This window comes from Colossoma macropomum, unplaced genomic scaffold, assembly GCF_904425465.1.
Source record: "Colossoma macropomum unplaced genomic scaffold, Colossoma_macropomum, whole genome shotgun sequence".
NCBI classification, from domain to species: Eukaryota; Metazoa; Chordata; class Actinopteri; order Characiformes; family Serrasalmidae; genus Colossoma; species Colossoma macropomum.
This window is the reverse complement of record NW_023494793.1, coordinates 41,983,187-42,009,322: the sequence shown is the minus strand read 5'-3', so window position 1 is coordinate 42,009,322 and position 26,136 is coordinate 41,983,187. Positions and strand designations below refer to the sequence as shown.

At 41.2% G+C, this 26,136-nt stretch overlaps 1 protein-coding gene across 4 annotated transcripts; it reads right to left on the bottom strand.

Moving 5' to 3' along the window:
* Positions 1 to 6,064: 6,064 nt before the first annotated feature.
* tab3 (TGF-beta activated kinase 1 (MAP3K7) binding protein 3) lies at positions 6,065 to 24,087 on the bottom strand. Of its 4 annotated transcripts, none has more exons than XM_036579587.1 (7): positions 23,903 to 24,087; positions 20,796 to 20,960; positions 19,191 to 20,361; positions 14,186 to 14,346; positions 12,311 to 12,404; positions 9,717 to 9,800; positions 6,065 to 7,025 (listed from the first exon to the last, which is right to left on the bottom strand). In XM_036579587.1, exons 2-7 carry the CDS (start codon positions 20,895 to 20,897, stop codon positions 6,877 to 6,879), a joined length of 1,761 nt encoding a protein of 586 aa, XP_036435480.1. In that variant the 5' UTR covers positions 20,898 to 20,960; positions 23,903 to 24,087; the 3' UTR covers positions 6,065 to 6,876. The 4 variants fall into 4 exon arrangements, with proteins under 4 accessions (XP_036435480.1, XP_036435482.1, XP_036435483.1 ...); XM_036579589.1 differs by having other exon boundaries at positions 23,933 to 24,087; XM_036579590.1 differs by lacking the exon at positions 23,903 to 24,087 and adding an exon at positions 21,258 to 23,882.
* Positions 24,088 to 26,136: the final 2,049 nt, after the last annotated feature.

The window sequence follows — 26,136 nt, the reverse complement described above, 5'->3', positions numbered from 1 at the left end:
TCAACATACAGAGACAACAGAAGTGCAGTGTCTTATATAACATGTAGAAGCCTACACAGATATTGACTAAGCTGTAGGAGATGGCCTGGTAATAGGATATGATATGTTATTTGCAGCGATGGGCTTAATGTGGGATATTACCTTTGCTGGAAGTAACACTGCGGTACATCAGTGAATGAGTGGAGTGCATCCACATATTGTGTAATGAATCTAATAGGGCTCGCAGTGCTTGTTTTCACATTTCAGCCCAGAATCTGAGTCTGAATGTTTAAAGAACATGATTGTTTCTTAACCACAGGCCAAAAACTTAGTGAATGCTAAAGGGGAAGTCCACTGATTTCTCAAAATTCTGCATAATTAAATGGTTAAGATGTAAACAGAGTCATTCAGAGTGGTTTGCTGTGAAATGCTCCATTCTAGAGAAATATACTGAGTCAGAATTGTTCACAGTGGTGGTGATAGGAACCAGACGTCCACCTCTAAAAGCTCCGTCAGCGAGCGTTATTACATGAAATGGTTACGAAGACGCTGCCTGACGTCTGAGACATTGTTTGTATGATAGTTTTGAGATAAATTTTTGGCATAAAAAAATATTCTTGGTGGAGGGGTGCATGCTGAGCGTTATAAGGCAAAATAATCCCCAAAGAAAATGTATTGTTTCATATTTATCACTATTTTACCATCATCAACATTCCATCTAAAACTCAGATGACGTGTTTGGGTCTCTGGAGATTTTGGATAGTAAGTAAAATAAAGAAATCTGTCTGAAAGTTTCTCTACAGTGAACTGTCTCACATCAAATCACTCTGAATGAAGCTATTGAATTGTGCAGAAATTTGGAAAAAAGGGTGGAACTCCCCTTTAAAGTCAATTTGCTGTTTGTAAGGTTCAGGTTCTGGGTCTAACCACCTGCCACCATTTCCTACACTGTGTCTGTCACAAGGTAGTCGTCTTTTGTCCACTTTTATGGCCCCCACCCCCCACCCCCCTCCCAAATTGTGAGGGCACTAAAGCGGATACACAAGAACTCGAACCCGAAGCCGTTTCTAAACACCAAAACACCCTACGTTACACTTTTGGAGGAGGTTGAAAGGATTTAAAACTAGTGTTTTGAGACTTTTAAGATTAGATTAGAAGGACTGTGATTTGAAAACTGAATCTTCTTAAATAGATGTTCACACAATTGGAAAAAAAATAAAATAAAATAAAAAAACCCTCTAAAAACGGCTTTGAATAAAAAAGTTTTGCATCGTAGGAAAACTAGAGGTGTTGTGGTTTTAGCCGAGCCTTGATAATAGACTAGTTTCTGATCGATATTCCATGAGTGATCTTATTAGTCTTACTTCAGTATCAATACAGGTAGCTTATGGTGGACTATAGGACTGTATTTCTTAGCACTGTCAATCTAAAGTGTGCATGTGTGTGTTTGAAAGAGAGGCATGAAGCACTGTGTATGTATGTGTGTGTGTGTGTGTGTGTGAGCGTGATGGAGTGAATGTGTTGGGGGCTTTTAAACCCCCGAAATGCAGTTGTGACATAAAACTTTATATACACTAACCAAATAAAGAGATAAAGAAAACAAAGGTGTAGTGTTCATTAATAACAGCTGTCTGTCTGTGGCGTCCAAGTTTTTGATGGTATCCGGGTGGGATTGGGGGGGGGGCTGGTTGTGTGATTGGTTTTGTCCTTGACTGAGTTAAGCTGATCAATAAGGTGCAATTCTATGCGTTGTTTGTCAACAGCATATAATCAGAGGTGTGTAGAGACTCCAGACGTACTTTTGGTACTGCAGTGAAATGTAGACTCAAGCAAACGTACCTTTTCTTGTAGAAGTACAAAAGTAGCAGCTCAAAAAACTACTGAAAGAACGTACTGAGTAACTTACAGAACTGCAGTGGAACGTCTTTGTCCGTCCAGCAACTATCGGCATAGGAGGTGAAGTTTGTTAGACTCTATTTTTGTCTTTTTGGATCCTTTTAGTTCCTGTAGTGGGTTATACTGCTGCCCTCCAAACAGCAGAGTGGGGTTCCCCGCACAGGTAAGCACACCATGCTTAACCAACAGGAGTGTTTGGACAAACTTCTAATCCTATACTTTTAACAAAAAGGTTCTATATAGTACCAACAAAGGGTTCTTTGGCTTACAACAATAGTGGAACCCTTTTAAAATAGGACCATTTGCATGTTTAAAGGGTTCTTTGCATTGTGAAAGTGTTCCTTAGAATGAGGGAGAATGTGTTGCAAATGGTTCTATAGAGAACCTTTTTGAAAAGGGTTCTTCTGATGTTACAATGTCAACCTTGTATACAATTGCAAACCCTTTTAGGTGCTATATAGAAACCATTTTCATCAAAAATGTTCTATATAGAACCATATACAACACATTCTCCATCAATCTGAAGAAGACTTTCACGAAGCAAAGAACTCTATAATGATGCAAAGGGTTCTTTGAGTGTTCATGGTTCTATATGGAACCATTTTCTTTACTAAGGAACCCTTGAAGAGCCAAATACTGCTGCCCTCCAAACGGCAGAGTGGGGTTCAATTCCCTGCCCAGGTGAGAACACCATGCTTTACCAATACCAGTGTTTGGGCAAAACTTCTAATCCTACACTCTTAGCAAAAAAGGTTCTACATAGTCCCAAAAAAGGTTCTTTGGCTTGTAACAATAGTGGAACCCTTTTAAAAGTAGGACCATTCGCATGTTTAAAGGGTTCTTTGCATCGTGAAAGTGTTCTTCAGATGAGGGAGAATGTGTTGTATATAGTTCTATAGAGAACCTCTTTGAAAAGGGTTCTTCTATTGTTATGATGTCAAACTTGTATACAGTAGCAAAACCCTTTTTTGGTGCTACATAGATCCGTTTTCATCAAAAATGTTCTGAATAGAACCATTCACAGCACATTCTCAATCAATCTGAAGAAGAATTTCGCAAAGCAAATAACTCTATAATGATGCAAAGGGTTCTTTGAGTGTTCATGGTACTATATGGAACCATTTTCTTTATTAAGGAACCCTTGAAGAACCATCCTTATGAGTGTACATTAATAAATTCTAAGTTGCTCTGGATAAATGCATGAATGTAAACACAGAGTAGTAACTAAATGTTAATGATGAAGATGTAACTGAGTAAAAAGTAGAGTCTTCTCTAACACACTTGGGTAAAAGTAAAGGTACTAGCTTTTGGAAATACTCAGCAAAGTACAAATCCATCCAAACAGAACTGGTTACTACCACCTCTGCACATAACTGAAGTCCTTATAAGAAAGTCTGACCACTTGGCAGTTATTTCTAGTCATAAGATCAGACTACTCTCTCTTTCAAAGGCTGTGTTTACATGCAAAGATTTTTGCCAATCCGATTAAATACATTCTGATTACAGATTAAGACCGAGGTGTTTATTCTTACTCTACTCAACAATCTGATGAAAATCTCTGTTCACATGCGCACTACAAGTAATCTGATCCAAAATGATGTGCATGCGTAGAGAACCACTTAGTGTAGATGTTACCATGACAACAACCATCATGTGAGTCCAGTCAGAGTGAGACGAGCAGCAGTGAGCAGCGCTTGTGTTTTTAATTGCTTTAGAATGATGTGAGACTCAGGAAAACGTCCTTCACATGTCCTTATTAAAGAAGGCCGAGGGGAAGACGTCGTGTTCTGAGACACATAAGCTGGACGTCCGTCCCACCGCCGTCTTTTAAAGATCAGAGCATAAACTTCGTCTCCTCTGCAGACCAGTTTCTGCTCCACCATGTTGAACGGTATAAACTCTCACTATGACGTGATGAACATGATCAGAACGGACTTAAACTTTCCGATAGGGAATGTAATCAGATACAGGCGTTTACACGGATATTATTCTTCTATTTAACGGATTATTTACAGGATTACCCACCTCGATCAACCGGATAGAAACTGTATTCCGAATGACCTTAATCGGACTTTTCTTTTCAGTTTACATGGTTGTATTCTGTTCCAATTCAGCTATTAGTCAGATTTTTAATGGATTATCAGACTGCATGTAAACATGGCTAAAGAGTAGAGACCCCTAAACACCAAACTAAAAGCCACACTAACTTCTTAAAACCATATTTAAAATCACTGGCATGAAAATTTGACAAAAATCGCCTAAATAGGTGACAGCGTTCGGCTCAAATAGCTCCCCGCTTGTGGCTTTACCAGCAAGCTGATTGGCTCATTTGTATTAAAGGTTGGGACGTTCCTCATAAACAGACACGTTGAGTGTTATGAGTTTTCGTATTCATTTTCCAGCCAGTGAACTGTCTCCTCCTCCTTTATAATGTCTCTAAAATAGCTGGCTATGTGCTGGACAGATATCACATCACCAGAACACCGTCTGCGTATTAATTTGACAACTACAGTAACTGACCTAAAGCATATAGACCACTACAAACCTTCACTTCTCATCAATAGCTCTTTTCTCACATCTGTGAGAACATCAGATCACTCAGGACAGATTTGGTGTCAGAAGTTTGATTCTTTACTTTTACACTTGAGCTAATTTAGCTAACAAGTAAGTGAAGCGTATAGTCCACCTATTAGCATCATGCAAACCTAAAACTTTTACATGCACTCAATAATCCGATCATAACCGGATTTCTGCAGTTATCCAATTATTCGAATGGTCATGTAAACACCATACTCCGATCTAGAAATCCGATTAAGAGAGCTGGATTTTAGCTTAGTAATCAGATTTCTCAGTGTATGTAAACTCTTACTCTGATTTCTATCGGATTTCTAAGTCTGCGCGTGTACGAGATCAGACGTGGATGTCCTGAGATGGCAGCAACACACTTTTGGAGCGGCGCTGAAACCAAACACAAAATAAAGGATTCAAATATCCTTCATCTTCTAGATGATGTATGTTTCTATTTTCAGGTAAAGTGGTGCGATGTGTATGAAGTTTGAGTCTTGCGTTATGTTTACGTTACGTCTTCTTCTGCGAGTTTATTATTACTGTCTGACTCATGTAGACCTTGACAAAATCAGATTTTCTGCAGTTATCGGATTATTAAGTGCATGTTAGACTCAGTGTTTCATGCAGTATCAGAAAGCACAATCAAATCTATTAGAGACCACTGGACACCTCCATATGGTTTAAAGCAAGGGTGTCCACTAAAAGGGCCCTATTAAAAAATCTCAACAAATCTGTGGGCCAGCTGTGTTTTAATTTCAATTTCAATTTCAATCAAAACTACAACGGCAAAAAATAGGCACTGAATACTTGAACGATTCAAAGATAATTTTAAATAAAAACTGTTATATAAAACAATAGACTACATTATCTGCAGAGAACTGTTAAACCTCTTCAGATGTCCCCAGTGTACAGTAGGTTTTTTTGCCTGAAATGGACACCTGCCTTCTTTTTTTATTGTTTTGTTTTTGTGGTGCAGTCCCATAGATTGTTGTTAGGGAGGAGGCGGGAGCACACGTTATATTGGAACTGTAGTGCAGTTCATGGCGAAACGGGCTAATATTAATAGAAAATTAAAATAATTTTGCGGGCCGAATAGGATTGTGCCGCGGGCCTTGTGATTGACACGAGGGTTAAAGCGTGAGATTTAGACATGCAGTTAGCACGATGCTACTAGGTATACTAGATTTTCATTACTTGTTAGCTGCATTAGCCACATGGCTAAAGCAAAAGTCTTGGATAACCAACTGTGTTTGGGGTGGGCAATATTGCAAAAATGTAATATGATACTTTCTTCATGATCCATAGAACATAAAAAATACTGTGGTGAGTTCATGTTTTTTGATAAGCTGGAACTGACAAAATATCCTGCACTGCCATAATTTAAAAATGAGGGCAATGATTTTTATTCAATGTTTGCCACATAAACGGGACTATTTATGTTCTTTTTGTAATAAAACGCTGTTCTTAATTGCTGCCGATCTCCACAATCAGCTCAGAAAAGCATTTGTCCCATCATCCACGCCTAGATAAGGGAGATAATGGTGTAAATTTGACCATTTTTGCCAAACGATTCCTCTTTCTTTTCTTTTTCTATAAGGTTTTTAAACTCGAGACTGCAAGCTTGAGTTATCATCACATAGAATCAACTTCTTTATTAAGTACAGCAACTTGAGGCATTTGCACAGGAAAATCAACACCTTAAACACAGAATACAGTGTGGCATAATATGCATAAAAGTACCAAGTAAGTAGGATATAATTCATATGCATGTCTCTTAGTGTTCTTCATTCGAAAGAGGAGCTCTTGGAGAGCGCATACAGTGTGAAGTCTACATTAAGATCGTTAATCGGACCCCGGCTTCGAATCATTACATCGTCCATGATCTGGTGGAGCGCAGCCCTGCGCGTGCGGTCAGCTCGGGCTCGTTTTTCCGTGTAAACATAGCCGTCTCTTTATGCTTGGAATGGTAGCTTGGTGCGGCACGCCTACCTGACGTAATAGAGGCTCCTCCCTCTTCAAAAAAAAAAAAAACCCCAAACAAAACAAAAAAAAACAATAACAAATGCACCCTTTTTCGGTCTGCTCCACAGCCAGTCACTCCCTTTAGCTCGCCTGCTTGGAGATGTCCCTCTCCACCCCTCTTATAAAGCATCATTTTTCAGTAGGAAACAAAAAACATTAAAACAAGTGCATGGAGCTTCTTTGAGGAGCCGGAGGGGGCGGGGCCTGACTGGACAGAGATTTAAGGTTTCATTAAGGGGAGGTGGCTCTTCCTCAGCAGGGCAGGGTTGGGCTCAGTTATTGCTGGGTGGGGTCGAGGGGGGTGTGAGCGCAGGCAGAGCCCAGAAGTTAAATGGTGGAACAGAGATCAGAAGACAAGGCGGGGTCTGGGTGACGCTGGGCGGGGCCGTGCTGGTTGCCAGGGCGACGGGTTCAGGTGTAGCGAGGCATCTCGCACTGTTCACAGCGGTTCAGAGCCGGGTGGTTGAGAAAAGTGCAGCTGTCACAGTTCCACTGCGCGCCCTCGAAGTCCTCATCTCGCTGCGCTTCGACCGAAGGCTTCACGCTCCGCCCTCCTCCGTCTAAAACACAAACGGACAGGCTTTTTCAAATCTGATAACAAGCAGTACCAAGGCTAGTATCTCGATTATGAAAATACATTACATGAAAAATACAGTATCATACATGTCATTGTACACTCTTAAAAAGGTGGTTCTTCAAGGGTTCTTTAGTTAAAAAAAAATATTCTATTATTACAAGCTTGGCCTAACACTAGAGGAACCCTTTTTGGTCCTATATTATCCTATACACTGATCAGGCATAACATTATGACCACCTCCTTGTTTCTACGCTCATTGTCCATTTTATCAGCTCCACTTACTATATAGGTGCACTTTGTAGTTCTACAGTTACAGACTGTAGTCCATCTGTTTCTCTGCATACTTTGTTAGCCCCCTTTTACCCTGTTCTTCAGTGGTCAGGAGCCCCATGGACCCTCACAGAGCAGGTACTATTTGGGTGGTGGATCATTCTCAGCACTGCAGTAACACTGACGTGGTGGTGGTGTGTTAGTGTGTGTTGTGCTGGTACGAGCGGATCAGACACAGCAGTGCTGCTGGAGCGCACTGCAGATTTTAATACAAAAATAATTTGCATGTTGGGGAAAAAAAATATATATATATAATATGTGGCCTGTACAAAACATACGGCACATTTAATCTTGTGTTTTTTTCCAATGTGTTAAACTCTGCAGATAAATTGAAATTGTGCACTAAAATATACAGAAAAACATCATATTAAAGTTTGGTCCCTGTTCAGGATGTCTTAACTTAGAAAACTAACAAAACATGACCAGAGAGATATACATCTACATACATATAGACATACTGTACTGGGCAAAAGTCAGAGACCACCCTTCATTTATCTATTATAGTATTTCCAGTCAAAACAGACATTAAGTACAAGTTATTCATTTTCAACTAAATATAAGCACGTTTTTCAATATTTAGTGTGTCCACTCTTCACTTTTATTCCAGCTTCCATTCTTTCAGGAGACTCACTTTCAGTTCCTCAAAGAATCTGCAGACACACCTCCAAAGTTCAGTCTTAGAAGCTGGTTGATCATTTTCTGAAGTAATCAAACACATTCAGTAGTGTTGAGGTCTGGACTCTGGGGTGGTCAGTCCATCGTTCAGCTTCTTTGTTTGGTGTGTCCGTCTCCTTGTCTCAGTGAGGTTCTTCTTGATCAGCTACACATCCTTTCAGACCCACAGCGCTGAGTCGTCTTCTCACAGTGGAAGGATGGACAGAAACACCTGTGGATGTTTTCAGATCTGAAGCAGCTTGATTTTCTCCTCTCTCTCAGAGATGAAAGCTTTAAGTGCTGTTTATCTGATGGGGGCAGTTTTGGTGTCTACCAGGTCTTCCAGGTGGTTGTTAGGAGCCCCAATTCCTCTGTAGCTTTTAAACTTCAGTTTGGAAACTTTTTTTTTTAACTTTCTCTTTAAGTACATTATCTTACATCTAATCTCCTCTTAAATATCTTCTGAAAAATAAGTCACTTGTACTTAACTGGAAATGAATAAACAAACGAAGGGTGGTCACTGTTGTTGCACATTACAATGAGGGAACCATAAATCATTTCATCCCGTTAAATCTTCCCCACTTCTGCATTTCACTTCATAAAAAAAGTGAGTAAAATTAATACTAAAACTTCTTACTATTCATGTTTTAATCGATACTTCACTGTTGATCCGCCCATCGGTAACAATTTCCAACATGTTGAACTCACACTCATCACCACATTGTTCAGCGGTGAGAGTCAGGGGCTGAAATTAGCCGTGTACACAAACTGACTAAGCTGCAGTTCTACACTGCAGTGTCGCCAGTTCAGATGACCGATTCAGCCCAGCAACAATGTGGTGACGAGAACCCAGCAGGACGGTAACACAATATCACACCATCCAGCCACTTCAGAGAGCAAGCAGAGGTCAGAGAGAATTAAAGCAGGACACAGATCAGGGTGGGGGAAGAGCTCGAGTAAAAGCTAAATTTAGTGTGTATGAGGAAAATCAATCGAGTCATAAGATATTTCGAGAGCTGACCGGATTGAGGATGTCTTTTACCGCAGCGCAGCGTAACAGTACGTCTTCCAGTGTGGCCCCAAAACAAGAGTGGCTGACATTAAAAGGAAAGTGAGGCATTAACTGTAACAGCAGGCTGTGAAGAACTTTCAGAAAGAGGCCACTCAGAAGAACGAATAGCACAAACTAATGCGTTACAATAGTATATGTGTGAAATTCTATAGTAACTAAGATGTTATAACTATTTATTTATTTTAAAACACATCATGAAGGTCATCAGAGTGTCTTCCGGCGCCGCTCGAGGTGGCTGCCTGTTCCAGTAGCTCCGTGTCTGCGTCTTCTGTTTTTTTGTAAATAGTGACTTTTACCAACTTTTCTTTCTTTTGTGGATTTTTATAAGATTTTCCTAATTTATGTCTGTTTGTATTTCATTTCTGCCTAATATATGTAAGTTTATGTGCAATTAAATGTCTTGCTACTGTAACACTGCAATTTCCCTTCAGGATCAATAAAGTTCTGTCTGTCTGTCTGTCGGTCTGTCTGTCACTGTCAGAATAAAACAGAATAAAATCTTCAAAACATCTAATGTAAGGTAAAAGACTTCTGTCTAGGCATTTTTGGACCATTTCTTTTTTTTTGTCCAACAGAGGCAAACAAATAAAATAAACGAATCTGGGGGGGTATTCTCACCTCTTTTCCCTGGTTTGGGTGGCACGACCGGACCAGGCTGAATGTTGTCATAAAAGTTGTTCATGGCTTTTGGGTCAAACTTGCCTGGGCAAAAACAAGAAATGCATTAAACAAATGTTAAACTACAGTACTGCGCTGAAGTCTTAAGGCCTCAACATATTTCTTGTGAAACGAAATTCTCAAGGGTGGCGCGAAGCCAAAAGCGCCTTTGCCAGCTTACAACCTCGCATACTTTCTGCGGTTTCACTTTGCCTGTTATGGGGGCTCCACTAATGCAGGTATGACACAAACACTATGTCAGTTTCATGACTACTGGAAAACGATTCTATCACAGTTCTAATGTGGCGACGTTTGAGTCCAGAATGCTGCCACCATTTAAGGTGGAACGGGAAAATTTGAACAAGAAGCTGGCGACTATGTTTTGGTGCGTTCTACTAGTTAGTACAAGTGAATAATTGAATTAACATCTTACATTTAAGAGGTATTCATTGTTTATTTAACAAATGCATGTTTCACAGTGTAACACTGCCAAAGCGTTCAGCAGACTTCTTGCAAAACGAAGCTCCTCAAAGTCGCCTATCTTTGTTTCATGCCACGCCTCTTTTTTTTACTGACCAATCACAGGATTTGTCATTTAGTGTCTTCCAGTGTGTCCCATTTCAGAGGCTGCATTTGAAGGCCGTTTGCGTCACAGCGGCACGACTAGGCCGTCCCAATTCGAAGGCTCCTTCGTATGCGGCCGAGAAATGTGTCCTTTTCCATGGCAACGAATTATCCAACAGGTGGATCCTTCGCCAGCCAACATATCCCAGGGTTCATTACATGCTGGCGAGTATTCGAAGACATGGCAGCATCGACAGAGAAACGAACGGGGGCTGAAGAGACACTTTTAAATATAATTAAGTCTTTAAACTGAGGTGAATGGCTAACGATACAAATGCAAAAAACAAAAAAAAAGCCCAAAAAAACCCCCACAACAATCCCATCAGTAGCCAGCAGGGAAGCATCTCCAGCTCTAATAAATGAAAAAATAAACAATTAAGATAATTAAGAAATCAAAGTTTCTGGCTCCATCTTTAAAGAACTTTAAAAGAACTTGACAAGAGCCATGTTTTTTAGCGCAAAAGTGAGGGCGGGAACAGAGGTGCTGTGACGCAAACAGTAAATCCGCTGTAGGGCAGACCGTCTCATTTCAGTTCAGCCTTCACGGGTCTAAGCCTTCGAAGGACACGCCTTCATAGACTGCATCCTTCGAAGGACCCAGCGCCTGAATTGGGACACACTATTCGTCTGAGGAGTTCGCCCAGCTGCCATGTGCACGAAGCCTCCTCTCGACGTTTGCGGTTGTTCGTTTTCTCCGCAATTACAACATATCGTTCACTGAAGTCAACACTGATAAACACAAATAAACACAAATAAACAAAGACAGTGGTCAGAATGTGTAGTTTTCAATAAGTGAATACGCAGTTTAGAGGAACAGAGTTATAAGAACAGGTTTGTTTCCTGTTTTTCGCTGCTCTCCAACCATGGATCTGTCCGATTTCTTTAGCAGCACTTGATATAATTTAATGAGGGATGGATTAGATGAACTAACTGGTAACTGGTAAATGCTAAGAGAACAACTACAACGGACTGTTTAATTTGTATTTATTCTAATGTTAGTGGGTTTTTGGACAAATAAAGGCTTACGGCCCACATTAACTGCTTTAAATGTCTTTCCAAAGATGTCTAACACTTTTGTACAGCACTGCAGTACCGTACATAACACTCATAACTCTATGAACAGGGTCCTGTTCCTCTTAACCAGATAATTCAGTTAGCTGGATAACGCTGAAAAAGCTTTACCTGACTGAAACGGTTGAGCTAAAACTGCTAAAGCAGCAATTTAAGGAGATTAAAGGTGAATGATGCCTCTAAATTTCCGCATAACTTAATGATTAAGATGTAAACAGAGTCATTCAGAGTGGTTTGGTGTGAAACGCTCTGCACGTCCGCCTCTAAAAGCTCCCTCACAGAAAGTTACCACATGAAATGGTTATGAATTCACTGCCTGATGTCGAAACATTTTTGAGAAGGTTTTGGCCAGTTCATGGTGGAGGGATACATGTAGGGTGTTATTAGGCAAAACAGTCCATAAAGAAAACTTACCGCTAGGTTCACTGTTTGTTTTGGATGTTTATTTGCTGCCACAGCCACATCTAATACCCCAATTATAAATAGAAATTATTAGTACTAATAATAACAGCAGAGAGCTGCGGGTCTTTTACTTATTTAAGGAGAAATATCTGATGGCCCGTATGAAGTGGAGCTGGCAGTTTGAGCGTCCTGATGTAAATTATAAAACAATGTATGAAACTGTAAATTATACATTAAGCAGAAACAAGAAAGTTTCCGTTCTTGTCTGGACATGTTGCCCAAATAGAGCAGGAACATCATCATCATCCACCTTGAAATGACCACCCAACCTAAACATGCTGCAGGAAGTGAGTCTGCCGGACACGGCGACTGTAATAATATGAATAGCTGTAGGCGCCCTGTACTGTAATCAATGCACATTAATGCAGAGTGTAGACAGGGCCTGTGTATGCGGTTACCTCTGGACTGCAGCAGGTCCGTCTCCTTCAAGGTACAATCAATGTCAATCTGGAGCTGTCTGTTTTGCGACCGCATTCTGGTCATTTCTTCAGGCTATGAAACACACAGAGGCAAAACACTTCATTTTATCACTGACTTTATCCCATACAGTAAAAAAGGAAAGGCATGTACATCACTATCACAGTATAAACGTATAAACATGACCAAAGTTTGCACACTTGCTCGTCTAATTATTATATTAGTATTGGTATTAATAGTGAGTTTGTCCTCCTTTTCTGCAGTAACAGCCTCTACTCTTTACACTAGATGTTGGAACACTGCTGTGAGGATTTGCTTGAGCATTAGTGAGGTCAGTTCAGGTCACGCTGGATGATCAGTTCTGGATCACTCCTACTCATCCCAAAGGTACTGGATTAGTGCTGGGCGATATGACCTCAAATCAATATCACGATTAATTGAATATTTTACCTTGATTACGATTAATGAACAATTTTCATTTCTTGTTTTTTGTGGTTTGTTTTTTGCCCTCATTGTTCACTGAAAAGGTTTGTACTCCGTGTTTAAAGAGATTTAGAAAGAAATGGCCGCAGGAGAACGAGGCTGCAGCGTCAAAGAACAGTTAAAAGTCTCAAAGTTTAAAGAATCCGAGGACATGAACCAAAGAAGTGACCGCGCCCTTTTTACGGCTCGAACGCATTCTGGGTGATGAGCCCAGCTGTCAGTCAGTGAAGCTTCATGATGGCTCCTGTGATGCTGGTGAAGATGAAGCTGATCCTCCGGGAGCGACTGGCGCTCGTTGGCGGTCGTGATTGTTTACCTCTGGATGAGCCGTGAAGCAGCGTGACGCTCTGATCTTTAGTGCATGTGGGTCAGTTTAGGAGCTGATCTGTTCAGGCTGATGTCTCATACAGATCACATTTAAAAGATAATCTGAACAGCCAAACAAAAAAATCTGATTTGGTGAGAAAATCAGATTTGGGCCACTTTTACCTGCTATGTGAACGTAGCCTTAGCTTCCATGTCGCAGACTCGACGTAGCAGAGTCACTACAGGTATGGTAGTAAGTTTTTAAGAGGACAGTACATGAACACAAAGAGTGAGGAAAGGATTAACAGAATAAAAAAAAATAAATAAATAGAAATAACCGAAATGGGCAAGATTACGTCAGTTAGAGGTTCTGAATGTTGGTTTCGATTACTTTTCGATTAACTTTTCGGATGTAGCTCCATCACTCTTAAGAACGCAGTTCCACTACTCTGCAGCCCAGTGCTGGGGAGCTTTATAGCCCTCTAGCCCATACTTGAGATTATTAAAGCTACATGTGCGCAGCTGAACAACTAGGTCAGCAACGGGTGAGTTAAAAGTGGCTGAATTCACTCATTACACTTTATACCTTGGGACAGATAGTGTACACACATGTGTTAGTGGATGGATGGATAAATAAATAAATGAATAAATAAATAAATAAATAAATAAATAAGACCCCTTAAAGCACACATAGCCATCTTTCGCCTACGTGGGATGCTCCTTCATATAATGTGTATAGCCTGTGTGCAGTGTTTACCCTAGTGAGAGGAATCTGTGCCTCTAGGCACCACGACTGCACACCAGAGCATTAAATCATTATTGCAATATTGGCCTATGCAATTATATGACAATTATATGACAAAGAGAACACGACATTCCACAGAGGTGTGGCTGGTACAGCAGCAGTGCAAAAAGGAAATCTGAACAACAATGACCTCTCTCAGATATACTGAGATATGTTCCTGACTGAAATAGCTCACTTTAAATTATGTAAATTAATGAGAAATCCTGCTTTGTGAAATGACCCTCTAATGCTGGACGTGCTGCGTTTGTGTTGTTGCATGTACCCGCGGGATGAAGCTCGTGCTGTTGACGCGCCTGAAGCGTCTCTGCAAGGCGTCGTACTCCATATCGTTGACCTCGGCCTTCAGCAGCTCCAGCTTCTGCTTCTCCACCATCAGTTCCTTCATCAGCCGCTCCATCCGCGCCCGCTGGTGCAGCAGCAAGGCTGCAAGACAGAGACGCAGTGAGGGGTTACAGCCAACATACGAGGGGTGCAAAACACCATAAACTGATGGTGGCGTTTCAACCGTATCAACTTTGTGTGTGTGTGTGTGTGTGTGTGTGTGTGTGTGTGTGCGCTGGTGATGGAATATATAAATTATATGACTTATTATAATTTAATTTATCAGTATGGCTGGGTGCTTCAATAGGCTTTGCTCTTCAAACTAGCTCAACACAAAAAGAAAATAATATTTTAAAGAATGTGATATATAATAATGATATACAGTGTTTTACAAGCACAAAAAACACTTATTGCCCAAATAAATTGGTAAACAATTCGCTGAAGTGCCTACGTCTGTATATATTAGTTGCATTCATCATTTCTTCTCTAAGACACGGTTAACAGCAGCAATCCTGTCAGGTAAAGATTACACCAATCTGTCCATTTTAGTCCACTCTTCCACCACCTTTTGCTTCATGTCTGAGCAGAACACAACACTGACACTCCCACGATTCCAGGATGACACTGTAGGGTGTCTGTATGTGACTGTACGTTAGACGTAACGGGACACTGGGACAGTTTGACTGACCAACAAAAGTCACCAGACATAAATTCCAATTCTTAAATGTTAAACAACAGATAAAATGTTGAAATAGACCCACAGGAACACTGGCTGACATGTGCTCAGTTACTGCAGTGCACATCTACATTAAAGGTACTGTTAAAAGAATCACAGCAAAATAATCAAACGGCTGTGAAATGGAGATGAATTTAAATATGCATTGAAAAATTGGAACAAAAAAAAATCATGATCACATCTAATAGTTGTGAGCTCAGAGATTCACACTCTAAACACTCTAAACTATTTTTTTTTAATAATTTTTGTCTGCACATTTTAATGCAGTTACTTAATATTTGAACAATTTTAAAAAAAATGGGAAAAATAAATAAAATAAAATAATTTCTAATAATAAAAATAAATAAAATGGTAAGCGGCATGTGCAAAAGATTGGACACCCAATTATTAAAGTCAAAGAACTCATTTATAAAACCTTAACTGGCTAATTAGGATCGTTAAGGCTAGTCAAGAATTGTCTTCAAACAATCATGGGCTCATCCAGGAATCTGGCCGAGGATCTGACAATGAAGCTAACTGATGCTTATAAAGCACGGGAAAGCCATAAAAAGACTCAAGAATGCCATTTCCGCTGTGCGAAATGTCATTAGGAAATGGCAGTTAGGGAGAACTACGGAAGTCAAGGCAAGATATTGGAAGACCAAGAAAACTCCCACGTAGAACTGCTCGTATGTTGGTCAGAAAGGCAAAGCAAAACCCCCACGTGACAGCAAAGGACCTGCAGGAAGGTTTAGTTGGCAAAGGAGTGATAAAAATTCCTAAAACAAGCAGAAAGACTCCTAGCTGATTACAAAACATGTTTGCAAGCTGTAATATCTGCCAAAGGAGGTCAGCAAGTGACTTTCTGACTTAACCCTCTATTGCATGATGTTGCCTCAGGGCAACAAACTCATTTTCCTCACTTTACAATAACGTTATACATATTTAAAGACACTGATAGGGTTAACAATAAATAGAGGAGTTTTGAATAAGTCAATAAAAAGCATGTACTTGGTCATACTGCCTCTTAGTGGACACATTTAAACCTCTTTTTAAATGTTCAGTATCATTTTTTTGTTATGAGAATTAGGACAAATATGTTTGTTGCCTAGAAGCAAAATTGTGTGACAGTGGAATGGATTTAGCCAGTCACAAGCCACGTCTCACCACTTCAGGGAATACAGCTCTATAGCATTTTTCCTATGGTTGCGTAATGTTGTCTCAAGGCAAAATACTCCAACAGGACACCTGTGCATATTTTTTTTTAAATGTTTTTGAATTTAATAATTGGGTCCAAAAAAATAAGGACCATTTTATGCAAGAAAAGCGAATTGAATATTTTTTTAAATTTGCAATGCGTGCAGTAGAGGGTTAACAAGGTGTCTGAGCTTTTGCACATGCCACAATTATCATTTTAGCTTTTTTCTATTTTTAAAGTTAATCCAAAATAAAGTAACTGTGCACCAACATCTGCAGAAAAAAAAATTTTAAATAGTTTGCAGCAGATGTTTTTGCTTCTTTTCACTTCAAAAATCAACACATGTAAATACTGGGGAGGTGGGGGACTTGACTGCATTTATTTAAGCAAACAGCCAATTGTTTTGTTATATAATTATTTATAGTATTATTTTATTTTAATTATCCATGATCTAACATCGGCTATTAACCAGAGCCATCCTGTCAGATTTTATTCTGCACTTTGGGTGATGACGGGCCAGTCTGGGTCAGTTTCAGACTCAAAACTGGATGATGTTTGGTTTGGGTCAAACACAAACAGAAAGCTCTCAGACTGCATTCAGGTTTGGACCAAAACTTTAGGCCTGAGTAAAGCTCTACAGAACGCATGCTGCAGACATATATTAAAACACACACACACACACACACACACACACACACACACACACACACACACACAATCATAAACACAAACACACCATGCAGGACTTTGGGGACAGCAGGACACACCCTGCTAGAAGCACCATATCTCTCTTACACACGCACAGCTGAGAAGGCGTAACCACAACAGCATGCATGCAGACCTATGAGCATGCACTCTTCACCAAGACGGACTAAACCACAGGATCAAATACACACAGACCAAAACCAAGATAGTGAGTGCAAACCATGACATCACATGCATTTGCACGAAGTCTGTGCCATAACTAGATAAGATAAGATGTGAGAATTTTATCCTTTTGCGAAATACTCAGGTAAAAAAAAAGGTACTGGAATAACACTAATGGTACCATTAATTACAACAGGGACAAAGATATTAGGCTAATTTCCTATTTTTATATATTATTGCAATACTGGAAGCAGCAGCTCATTGAAAAATCTAATTTACACAATTTCTTGCAGAAGTTAAGAACAGCAGGAGCAGCTACCATGAACCCTGAATTTTATCTGTAATTTTGTCCGTGTTCTTAGATAACGCTGCAGCGCACGGTGCCAGAAACCACATAATTATGTCTGTGTGCACAATGCTAACTGGTTCAGAGGTTCACGTGAAAGAACCATTTGAAAGTTGTTCTCTGCATGGTTAAACGGTTCTTCTCTATTATGGAAATGCTGTTCAATATGGTTCTTTAAAAAATTGATTCTATATAGCACCAAAAAGGATTCTGCTGAGTCACAGAACCTACTATCTAGAACCCTTTCTGCTAAGGGTGTAATCTTCCACTACTTGTAGCCACTTTAGCTCAAATGCTAAAAAACTAAAGCAAACCTCCATCTTGGCTGATCAGCTATAAGTTAAGGGGAAAAACTGTGTAAATCTGATTATTCGCCAAACTATCACTTTAAAGTCGAGTGATCCAGATCTGCCAGGAAAGGTTTGTGGGAGTAGCAGTGGTGCAGAGAGAGCGATAAAAAGCTGAATTTCGGCGGATGGCGGCAAATCAGACTGTTAGAATGTGCCATAGTGTCATGCGTCACGTCTACATTCAAACTACACAATGAAATCAGTGTTTTTACGCTGGCTCACATATTAAAATTAATATTAGACCCTTAGCCAAGACAAGATTGGACAACTAAACCTGCTTGTGACACACCCACAAAGTGGCCAACAGGCGACAATGTTGACAGTTTGTACAGAGCCCCTATCGGGCCATGGATTCTCATTTTTTAATTCCATCTTTCCACGATAAGAATTATTTTCAAGAATTAGTTTTCTCAAAATCTCGAGTTATTTATATCATCACGACAAACATTGAGAGCATATTAATGCACGCAATAATCCGATCATAATCGGATTTCTGTAGTTATCCAATAATTCAAATGGTCATGTTAAAACCATACTCCAATCTAGAAATCCGATTAAGAAATCCAATAAAGAGGCTGGATTTTAGCTCAGTAATCAGATTTTTCAGTGTATGTAAACTCTTACTCTGATTCTTAATCAGATTTCTCAGTCTGAGAATGCGCGAGATCAGACGGTGGATGACGGAGCGGCGCTGAAACCAAACACGAAAGGATTTGATTATTCTTCATCTTCTAGATGATGTTTGTTCATATTTTCAAGTAAAGGGGTGCGATGTTTTAAAAAAAGCTGCAGCATGAATTTTGAGTTTATGTTACGTTTACATCACGTCATCTTCTGCGAGTTTATTGGCTGGTTGCAAAGTAGAAATCTGATTACGGTCTGACTCATGTAGACCCGGAGTTTCCCCATTATCTGATTACTTAAGCGCATGTAAACGTGTTGATCGGATTACTGACAAAATGATTTTCTGCAGTTATTGGATCATTAAGTTCATGTAAACGCACTCAGTGTTTTCTTAAGATAACATCCATCATTTCGTGATGACGGCATGAGATCTCAGGAAAACAACATTTGTTATGTTGTGATCATGTAAATAACTAGATCTTGAGAAAGCAAATGAACACTTATCAAGGAAAAGTCAAAAAATCCCCTTTAGGGCGTTGTTACTTTTGCAACACTGTTATATTAATCTAGTATTAGGATCAGTTTTCCAGACCCAGATTAAATGTGAAACACCAAAACCTAATTCTTGTTCATTAAGCCAAGTTTTACTGTGTGATGATCAACAGATGAAGTCTGACCGATGCTAATTGGTGGGGTATAAGCTTCCATTACTTGTTAGCTACATCAGTTTGGAAAACTGCAGACACCAAACAAGCCTTAGTTGACAGACTACATTCAGGATCAGAGGGAATATTTGAATAAGTGATTCAGGGCAACCAAAAAGAAGGAGGAGTCGAGAGACATCACCTTGGGTGTAGGCATAGTCGTCCGACCCCGAACTGGAGCGTCTGGGCATGTGGCTGATCTGGCTGGCGACGTTGCCGGGCAGCGCGGAGATGGGCAGGATGGGGGCCGGGGTGCCGTGATTCTCGCCCTGGTCCACGATGTTGAGGAGCGACTCAGTCTCCACCGGTGGCGATTCGAGTGACCGCTGGGCCTGGCCCGGCGACACTTTGATCTTTATGTAGGCGGAGCTTGCTGCCTGGGGTGAGGAGGCGGGCCGGGGCCGTGCTGCCCCTTGGTGGAGGTACACGCCGGGGTGAAAGGCCGGCCCTGGTGGGCCGGTCATGCTTATTGCCCTGGACGGTGAGCTTGGGGACGTGCTTGTGGCCATGTAGAGCGCTCCCTGTGGAGCGTGTACAGGGGAGTTGCTACGCGGCCTCCCCTCCAGTGTGATCTCAATCTGGTTCTTCATGGAGCCCTTGGATGTCATGTAGGGCCTGTAGGAGCCAGCCGGGGCCTGCTGGTAGGGCATGTTGTGTAGGGTAGGAGGGCTAATAGGCAAAAAGACATGCGGAGGCTGCTGGACCTGGTGCTGGGGCGAGCTGTAGGGCGACTGGTACGTGGGTGTGGTGTAGGGCGACGGCTGGTACACCGAAGCAGTAGACGTGCCCCATGGAGTGGGCTGGGGGCTCTGTGAGGGAGAGGGCCGCATATAGAGGGCATTTCCACTGTTACCATAAGCGCCGGGGGGAATCTGCAGCGCCTGAGGGACGTTAGGGATGTTCTGTGAGAGCGTGACAGTGATGGGGGTCATGTAGCGCTGGGGAACAGGGGTGTAAGTGGGGGACATGCCCTGCATGGTGGGTGGAGGGGTAGGGGTGCTAGCGGAGCGTCCTTGATCGCCCATGAAAAAGGGGTTGTATCCAGGCGACGGTGCCATGGCAGCAGGGGCCGAGTGGGGTTCGGGGAAGGCGCCCCGCTGGGGCTCGATGTGGCCATCACTGGAGCTGTGCACGAGCTGCCGTGCGCCTGCCGTGCCGGCCTTGGCCCCCTCCGGCGGAGGGTAACCCACGCTGATGTGCAGCATGTGGTTCCGGCTTAAGTGCACCTCCTCCGGGCTGTGATACTCCTCATACAGGTATCTGTTACTCTCCTGAGCCAGCAGGTGGCAGCACAGGTCCAGGTTATTGTTGTTCTGGAGAAGGAAATGGCAGACGTTGGAGTAAACAACAAAGCAGCACCTGACGCATCTCTCACCACCATACTCACATGACACAGCCAGGCATGTCAAAGTAAGAGCCTTAGCCTTAGCAGACAATAGTCATTATTCTGTACCAGGCTTCCTTTCCTTCCTCTGATCTTTTCATTGTGAACTACTGTGGAACCAAAGTCCTTGTATGTGCAAACTTCACCAAAAAAAAGAAAAGAAAAAAAAAGCCTAATTCTGATCTTCATCAGCAGCTAAAGAAAAGGGTAGGAAAGTCACTCCCCCTCGAACAATGCCTGTTTCCCCATTGGTACCATGTGGCATGCACATACTTCTGCATTCCCTTTTTGGTCCAAACACAAACAGGGAAATTAATTATGCAATAAAATGCATGAGATTTTCTCCAGCTACTATGTCCTCACCTGCAGAAGGAACTGAGACACTACGTTCTCAGGGATTTCAGGGAAGCGCTGTTTGAGGTCTTGGAGGATGTGGTAGTCCAACTGCGGCCCTGTCTTCGCCATCCTAAGCTCACCGCGTCACTGCGCCAGCAGCCAGGAGGGCAGCACCTGCTCTCCTCTCATCCCCTGGACAGACGGACAGACAGACAAGACACAAAACCATGCACATCAGCACTGATCAAGCTTCTCCCCGAACCCACACAGCCTCTACATGCACATCTGCATGCAGCGTGGAGGCAACAAAAGGAGCAACAGCCCAGGAAAGCGGAAGGAAGAGGGCATTTGGCCTAGAGGTGCCAATGCAGCATCACTGCAGCACAGTCGCAATCATAACATATGGCGCACTGCAAGAGGGAGAGCAGCCACTGCTGGAAAGCTGGAAAGCTGCCACCCTGCAAAACATAAGACCAGCAGCAGACAGACCTTTCAGAAAGCGCCCTTCTGCTCTGGTGTGTCTTTCTGCGATGTCTCTGGACACCAGGCAACGAGACGCAGTCATTTCAAACAGCAGCCAGATTCAATTACAACCACGACACCTTCACCTGCGACACCTCCTCACTGAAATCATACCTAAACCGGTCGCGTAGCGCCTGTCAACGAGCTGGAAATTAATCTTAGCCACTTAATAACGACTCTCTATATCGTGTGCACTCCCTACGTGAACTATACGAAGCGCAGTGCTACTATAAATACACACCTGTATGAGAAACATTAAACTAACTAGCGACAAGGTTACTATGGCTGCGTCCCAATTCGCGCAATTCTATCCTTTCCCTAATACACTAATAGATACACTTCTAATGGCCATGCACTATTTTTTTACACACTATTTAGTGCTGGAATATGCGGTTTGGGACGCAATTGAGACTAGCGACTAGATTAAGCGTATTTATTGTATTTTCAATCAGGATAAAAATGCAGAATAGGTCAAAAAATACTGAGAAGCTAAGCTTAAATTAAACCAACGCAGCACAAATGTATTAATTGCTGATAAATCGCCCAAACAGGCGTTAGCAAAACGTTAGCTAGCTAACAAGCTAATGGTATGTTTCTTTAGGCTATCTTTGACTCCCGTATCCGCTTTAAAGGCATCCAGTCAAACAACTATAAACCTGGTTGATCCGATAAATAGCTAGAAAGCTATTTTTATCCCGAGATAAGAACCAGCAACTTAAACGCGTTATAACGCAACGGCCCCTTTACAGGAAAGCTACCGTTAGCGGCGCTGGCTAACGATAACTTCTCTTTGGTTTCGTTGCATTTAACGCATTTTCTTCTTTTATTTGACGGATATTTTCATTGTTTTAAAGTAAAAAGACTCGGAAATTGTAGCCCAAAAGTACAACGTTACTGAGAAAGGGAGACATTTATGACATTCGCAACGAATCTGAAGCTGGCTTCTTATTGGACTTGCCCGTTCCACCTTAAATGGTGCAGGAGTCACTGTTACATGCTGCACCATTTAAGGTGGAGCGGTCAATTCCACTGAGAAGCCTAATTCTGCTTCATAAATTCGCATGTGTTAGGCAGCTTTTTGAGACTTTGTTATTGGGAACTATGTTAAATGATCCGACATGTGTGTGTTCTGCTCTATATACCCCTTTCTCTGCTAATATGAGAGAATCAAACCTCTATCCTCTAACGCGACTGAAAGCAACCAAAACAGCTCATTCTGACGGAATGGCTCCAAACGAGGACTCAATTTCGGTTAAAAAAAATATGTATTACCTAAAACTGGGTAAACGGTGAAGATTAATAAGTTGGGTCTGTTATTTACATGACCACACGCCGCTCATTCAGCCTAACGGGCGGCTAAAACGGCTGAATGTTTTGAAAATGTCAACAACAACTAAGCGGAGAGCAAGCTAACGCTACGTGTGCTAGCTAGCTGTGTGTATGGCGTAGCTTGTCAGTTCTCTCCACAACGTTTGTTTATCGTCACACGACATGTTTTATTCACCTGGACAGCAGGTCGAAACAACAAAAATACAAAATACACCTGTCGGTCAGTAGCTAATACAGCTAGAGTTAGCCAACGCTTCTGACAGATCTAATCAGGGGTTTAGCTTGTTAGCATTGTCGCTAGCCAGCTAGCGTTTATCAGCACACAACGCACTTTATTTGTTCACACAGTGGAGTATTTCACAAGGCAAATGTGTGTAATTTTAACACAGAACAGAAGATTTAATGCGAAATAAAAGAGTGAGCAGGAGTGGAGCTGTGGTGTGTCGTTCTGTAACGATAACAGCTAGCTAGGTTAACGCTGTTAGCTTAGCCACAGCATTTGGTAGAGATCTCCAATAAAAGCCAGTGCGTTTTTAAGCATCTTAGTAAAGTTTATATCTATTCTATATCTGATCAAGCACTTGCAGAACATTATAGTGCTATAAACATTTCCAAATATGAAGTCAGCTTCGTCTCTCGGTAGCTGCTGCACCTCCATTTAAGGTGGAACGGGAAAATTCGAACAAGAAGCAGGCGAGTAGGAAGCCAACTGCAACACAAGTTGCATTAAAAGCGTCACAGACAGCTTGTTCCGTTCTTTGGGTATCAAAAACACCGTTTAACAGCGACATATGGATGTAGAAATGCTTTACAAAGCAAATATGCTGTCCGTACAAATGATAGGTAAAGCGATACAGACACTTGGATGGTGCATGACAATGACGCGCACATGTCAACGCTGACAAATCACGTTAATATCAATGGTATTCGTGTTATTCGTTGTTCACGGCGCCGTTATCGGCCACCATTTGCTCGGAAGCAGTCCTGAACTGCAGAGAGCTGGACAGAAACCTGCAGGAAATGTTTGATGGCTATCCAGACGCACAGCAAATAAATAAAACGCCTCTCCCCTTATTTCTTGGAACTGGGCTTCGAAGAAGAAGAAGAGAGATCGCGAACACGATCGCCGAACTAACTTACTGCACATAATAGCGTTAAGGCTGCTGAACGAAAGCTGACGTGTGCCAGCGAAACGCAGCGAAAGCATAAGGATTCTGAGGCTGAACTGTCAAAGCCAGAAGCCCAAACAGACAGACAGGCGGCGACCGGCTGGACACACTCACACAGAGTAAAAACACCCGCGGCCGCAGTACCGTGAGCGGACGCCTCGCTGCCATCAGCAGGGTCGCACTCTCACTGCTGGTTCCGTTGATCCACGAGGTTTGATCAGTAGCGGGTGCACAGGGCCAAAATCCTGCACTTCGTCCACTTCCAGGATCCTCCAGCTGGCCTGCTGGCCTGTCGTCTCGTCTTTTTCGTCAGTTTTGCTTCCTTTAGAAACAGACAGTGTATTTCTGCCATCTGCTGGAGCGGGGAACCAACAACACCCCCCCCACCATCAACATGAAGATCAATCAACCCCACCTGGAACAGAATATATGTGTACAATATCTGTTCAAATAAATAATTAACGCTCTTAAAAAAGATGGCTCTTCAAGGGTTCTTTAGGAAAGACAATGGTTCTATGTACAACCATGAACACTCAGAGAACCATTTGGAAGCTTAAAGGGTTCTTTGCGCGGTGAAATGGTTCTTCAGACTGATGGAGAATGTGTGTTTTATATAGAGCCCTTTTTTGAATTTGGCACCACCAAAAAGGGTTCTGCCATGGTTACGATGTCAAACTTGTAAAAACAGAAGAACCCTTTTTGGTGCTATATAGAACCATTTTCAAAAAAGGCTCTATATAAAGACACATGCAGCACATTCTCCATCAATCTGAAGAACCACACACACACACACACACATATGCTACTGTCATAACAAAACCTCGTATCTCCAAAATGGTAACTTTACAGGAGAAGGAAAAAACATACTTTACTTTTAATGTAAGTCAATGGAACCAGACTTTTTTCCAAGTCATTTTGGGCCGTTTCTTTTGGTCCATTCAGCATGAAATTTACGCACAGTATAAAGAGCAACAGGCATTTTCAAATTATGTCAAAAACTGAAAAACATCAAAAATGAAGATATGAGATTTTCTTCTGACAGCAGTGATAGTCTATAATATATTATATATCTATATCTATAATAATTATATATATATATATATATATATATAGATAATAGATCTAATACTCACATATTTTTCAACACTGACACATATTTTGAAAAATAAAATTAAAATGTATTTCTTTTACATATTGGTTTCTTGCAATTTTTTATTGTTCAGTAATGATTTTGGCAGAAGAAAAAAATTATTATGATTTACAAAAATGTATGTGATTTTAATATATTATGTAATACTACTAGTACTACTATTAACTACTACTATAACTTATAATAATAATAATAATAATAAGAATGATAAAGTTTATTATATAGTACCTTTTATACGATGAAAGCAACCCAAAAGCGCATCACTGAAATAAAAAACAGTCACTCAGGCTTTAGCAGAGCTCAGTAATACTGAGATTAATAACTGATCACATTGATTTATCAGTCTACTCAGGCTTTAGCAGAGCTCAGTAATACTGAGATTAATAACTGATCACATTGATTTATCAGTCTACTCAGGCTTTAGCAGAGCTCAGTAACACTGAGATTAATAAAGATCATCACATTGATTATCAGTATACTCAGGCTCAGCAGAGTCAGTAACACTGAGATTAATAACCGATCACCACTGATTTATCAGTTAATTCAGGCTCAGCAGAGCTCAGTAACACTGAGATTAATAACCGATACACTGATTATAAGTCTACTCAGGCTTTAGCAGAGCACAGTAACACTGCGATACTAACTGAATCACATGATGTATCAGTCTACTCAGGCTTTTAGCAGAGATCCCAGTAACACTGAGATTAAAAACTGATCACATTGATTTATCAGTCTACTCAGGCTTTAGCAGAGCTGAGTAACACTGAGATTAATAACTGATCATATTGATTTATCAGTCTACTCAGACTTTAGCAGAGCTCAGTAACACTGAGATTAATAACTGATCACATTGATTTATCAGTCTACTCAGGCTTTAGCAGAGCTGAGTAACACTGCAGATTAATAACTGATCATATTGATTTATAAGTACTCAGGCTTTAGCAGAGCTCAGTAACACTGAGATTAATAACTGATCACATTGATTTATCAGTCTACTCAGGCTTTAGCAGAGCTCAGTAACACTTAGTTTATAAACAAGCAATAATGGTGTTTCTTTAAAAGATGAGTATATATTTTTATATATATTTTTCCAAGTTATAGAATTGTTACTTCTGTGGAACTTCTTGGTACATCCAGCCTCTGTCAGTATACACTGTATGTCCGAAATTACCAGGTGGTCATTCTAATGAGTGAATTC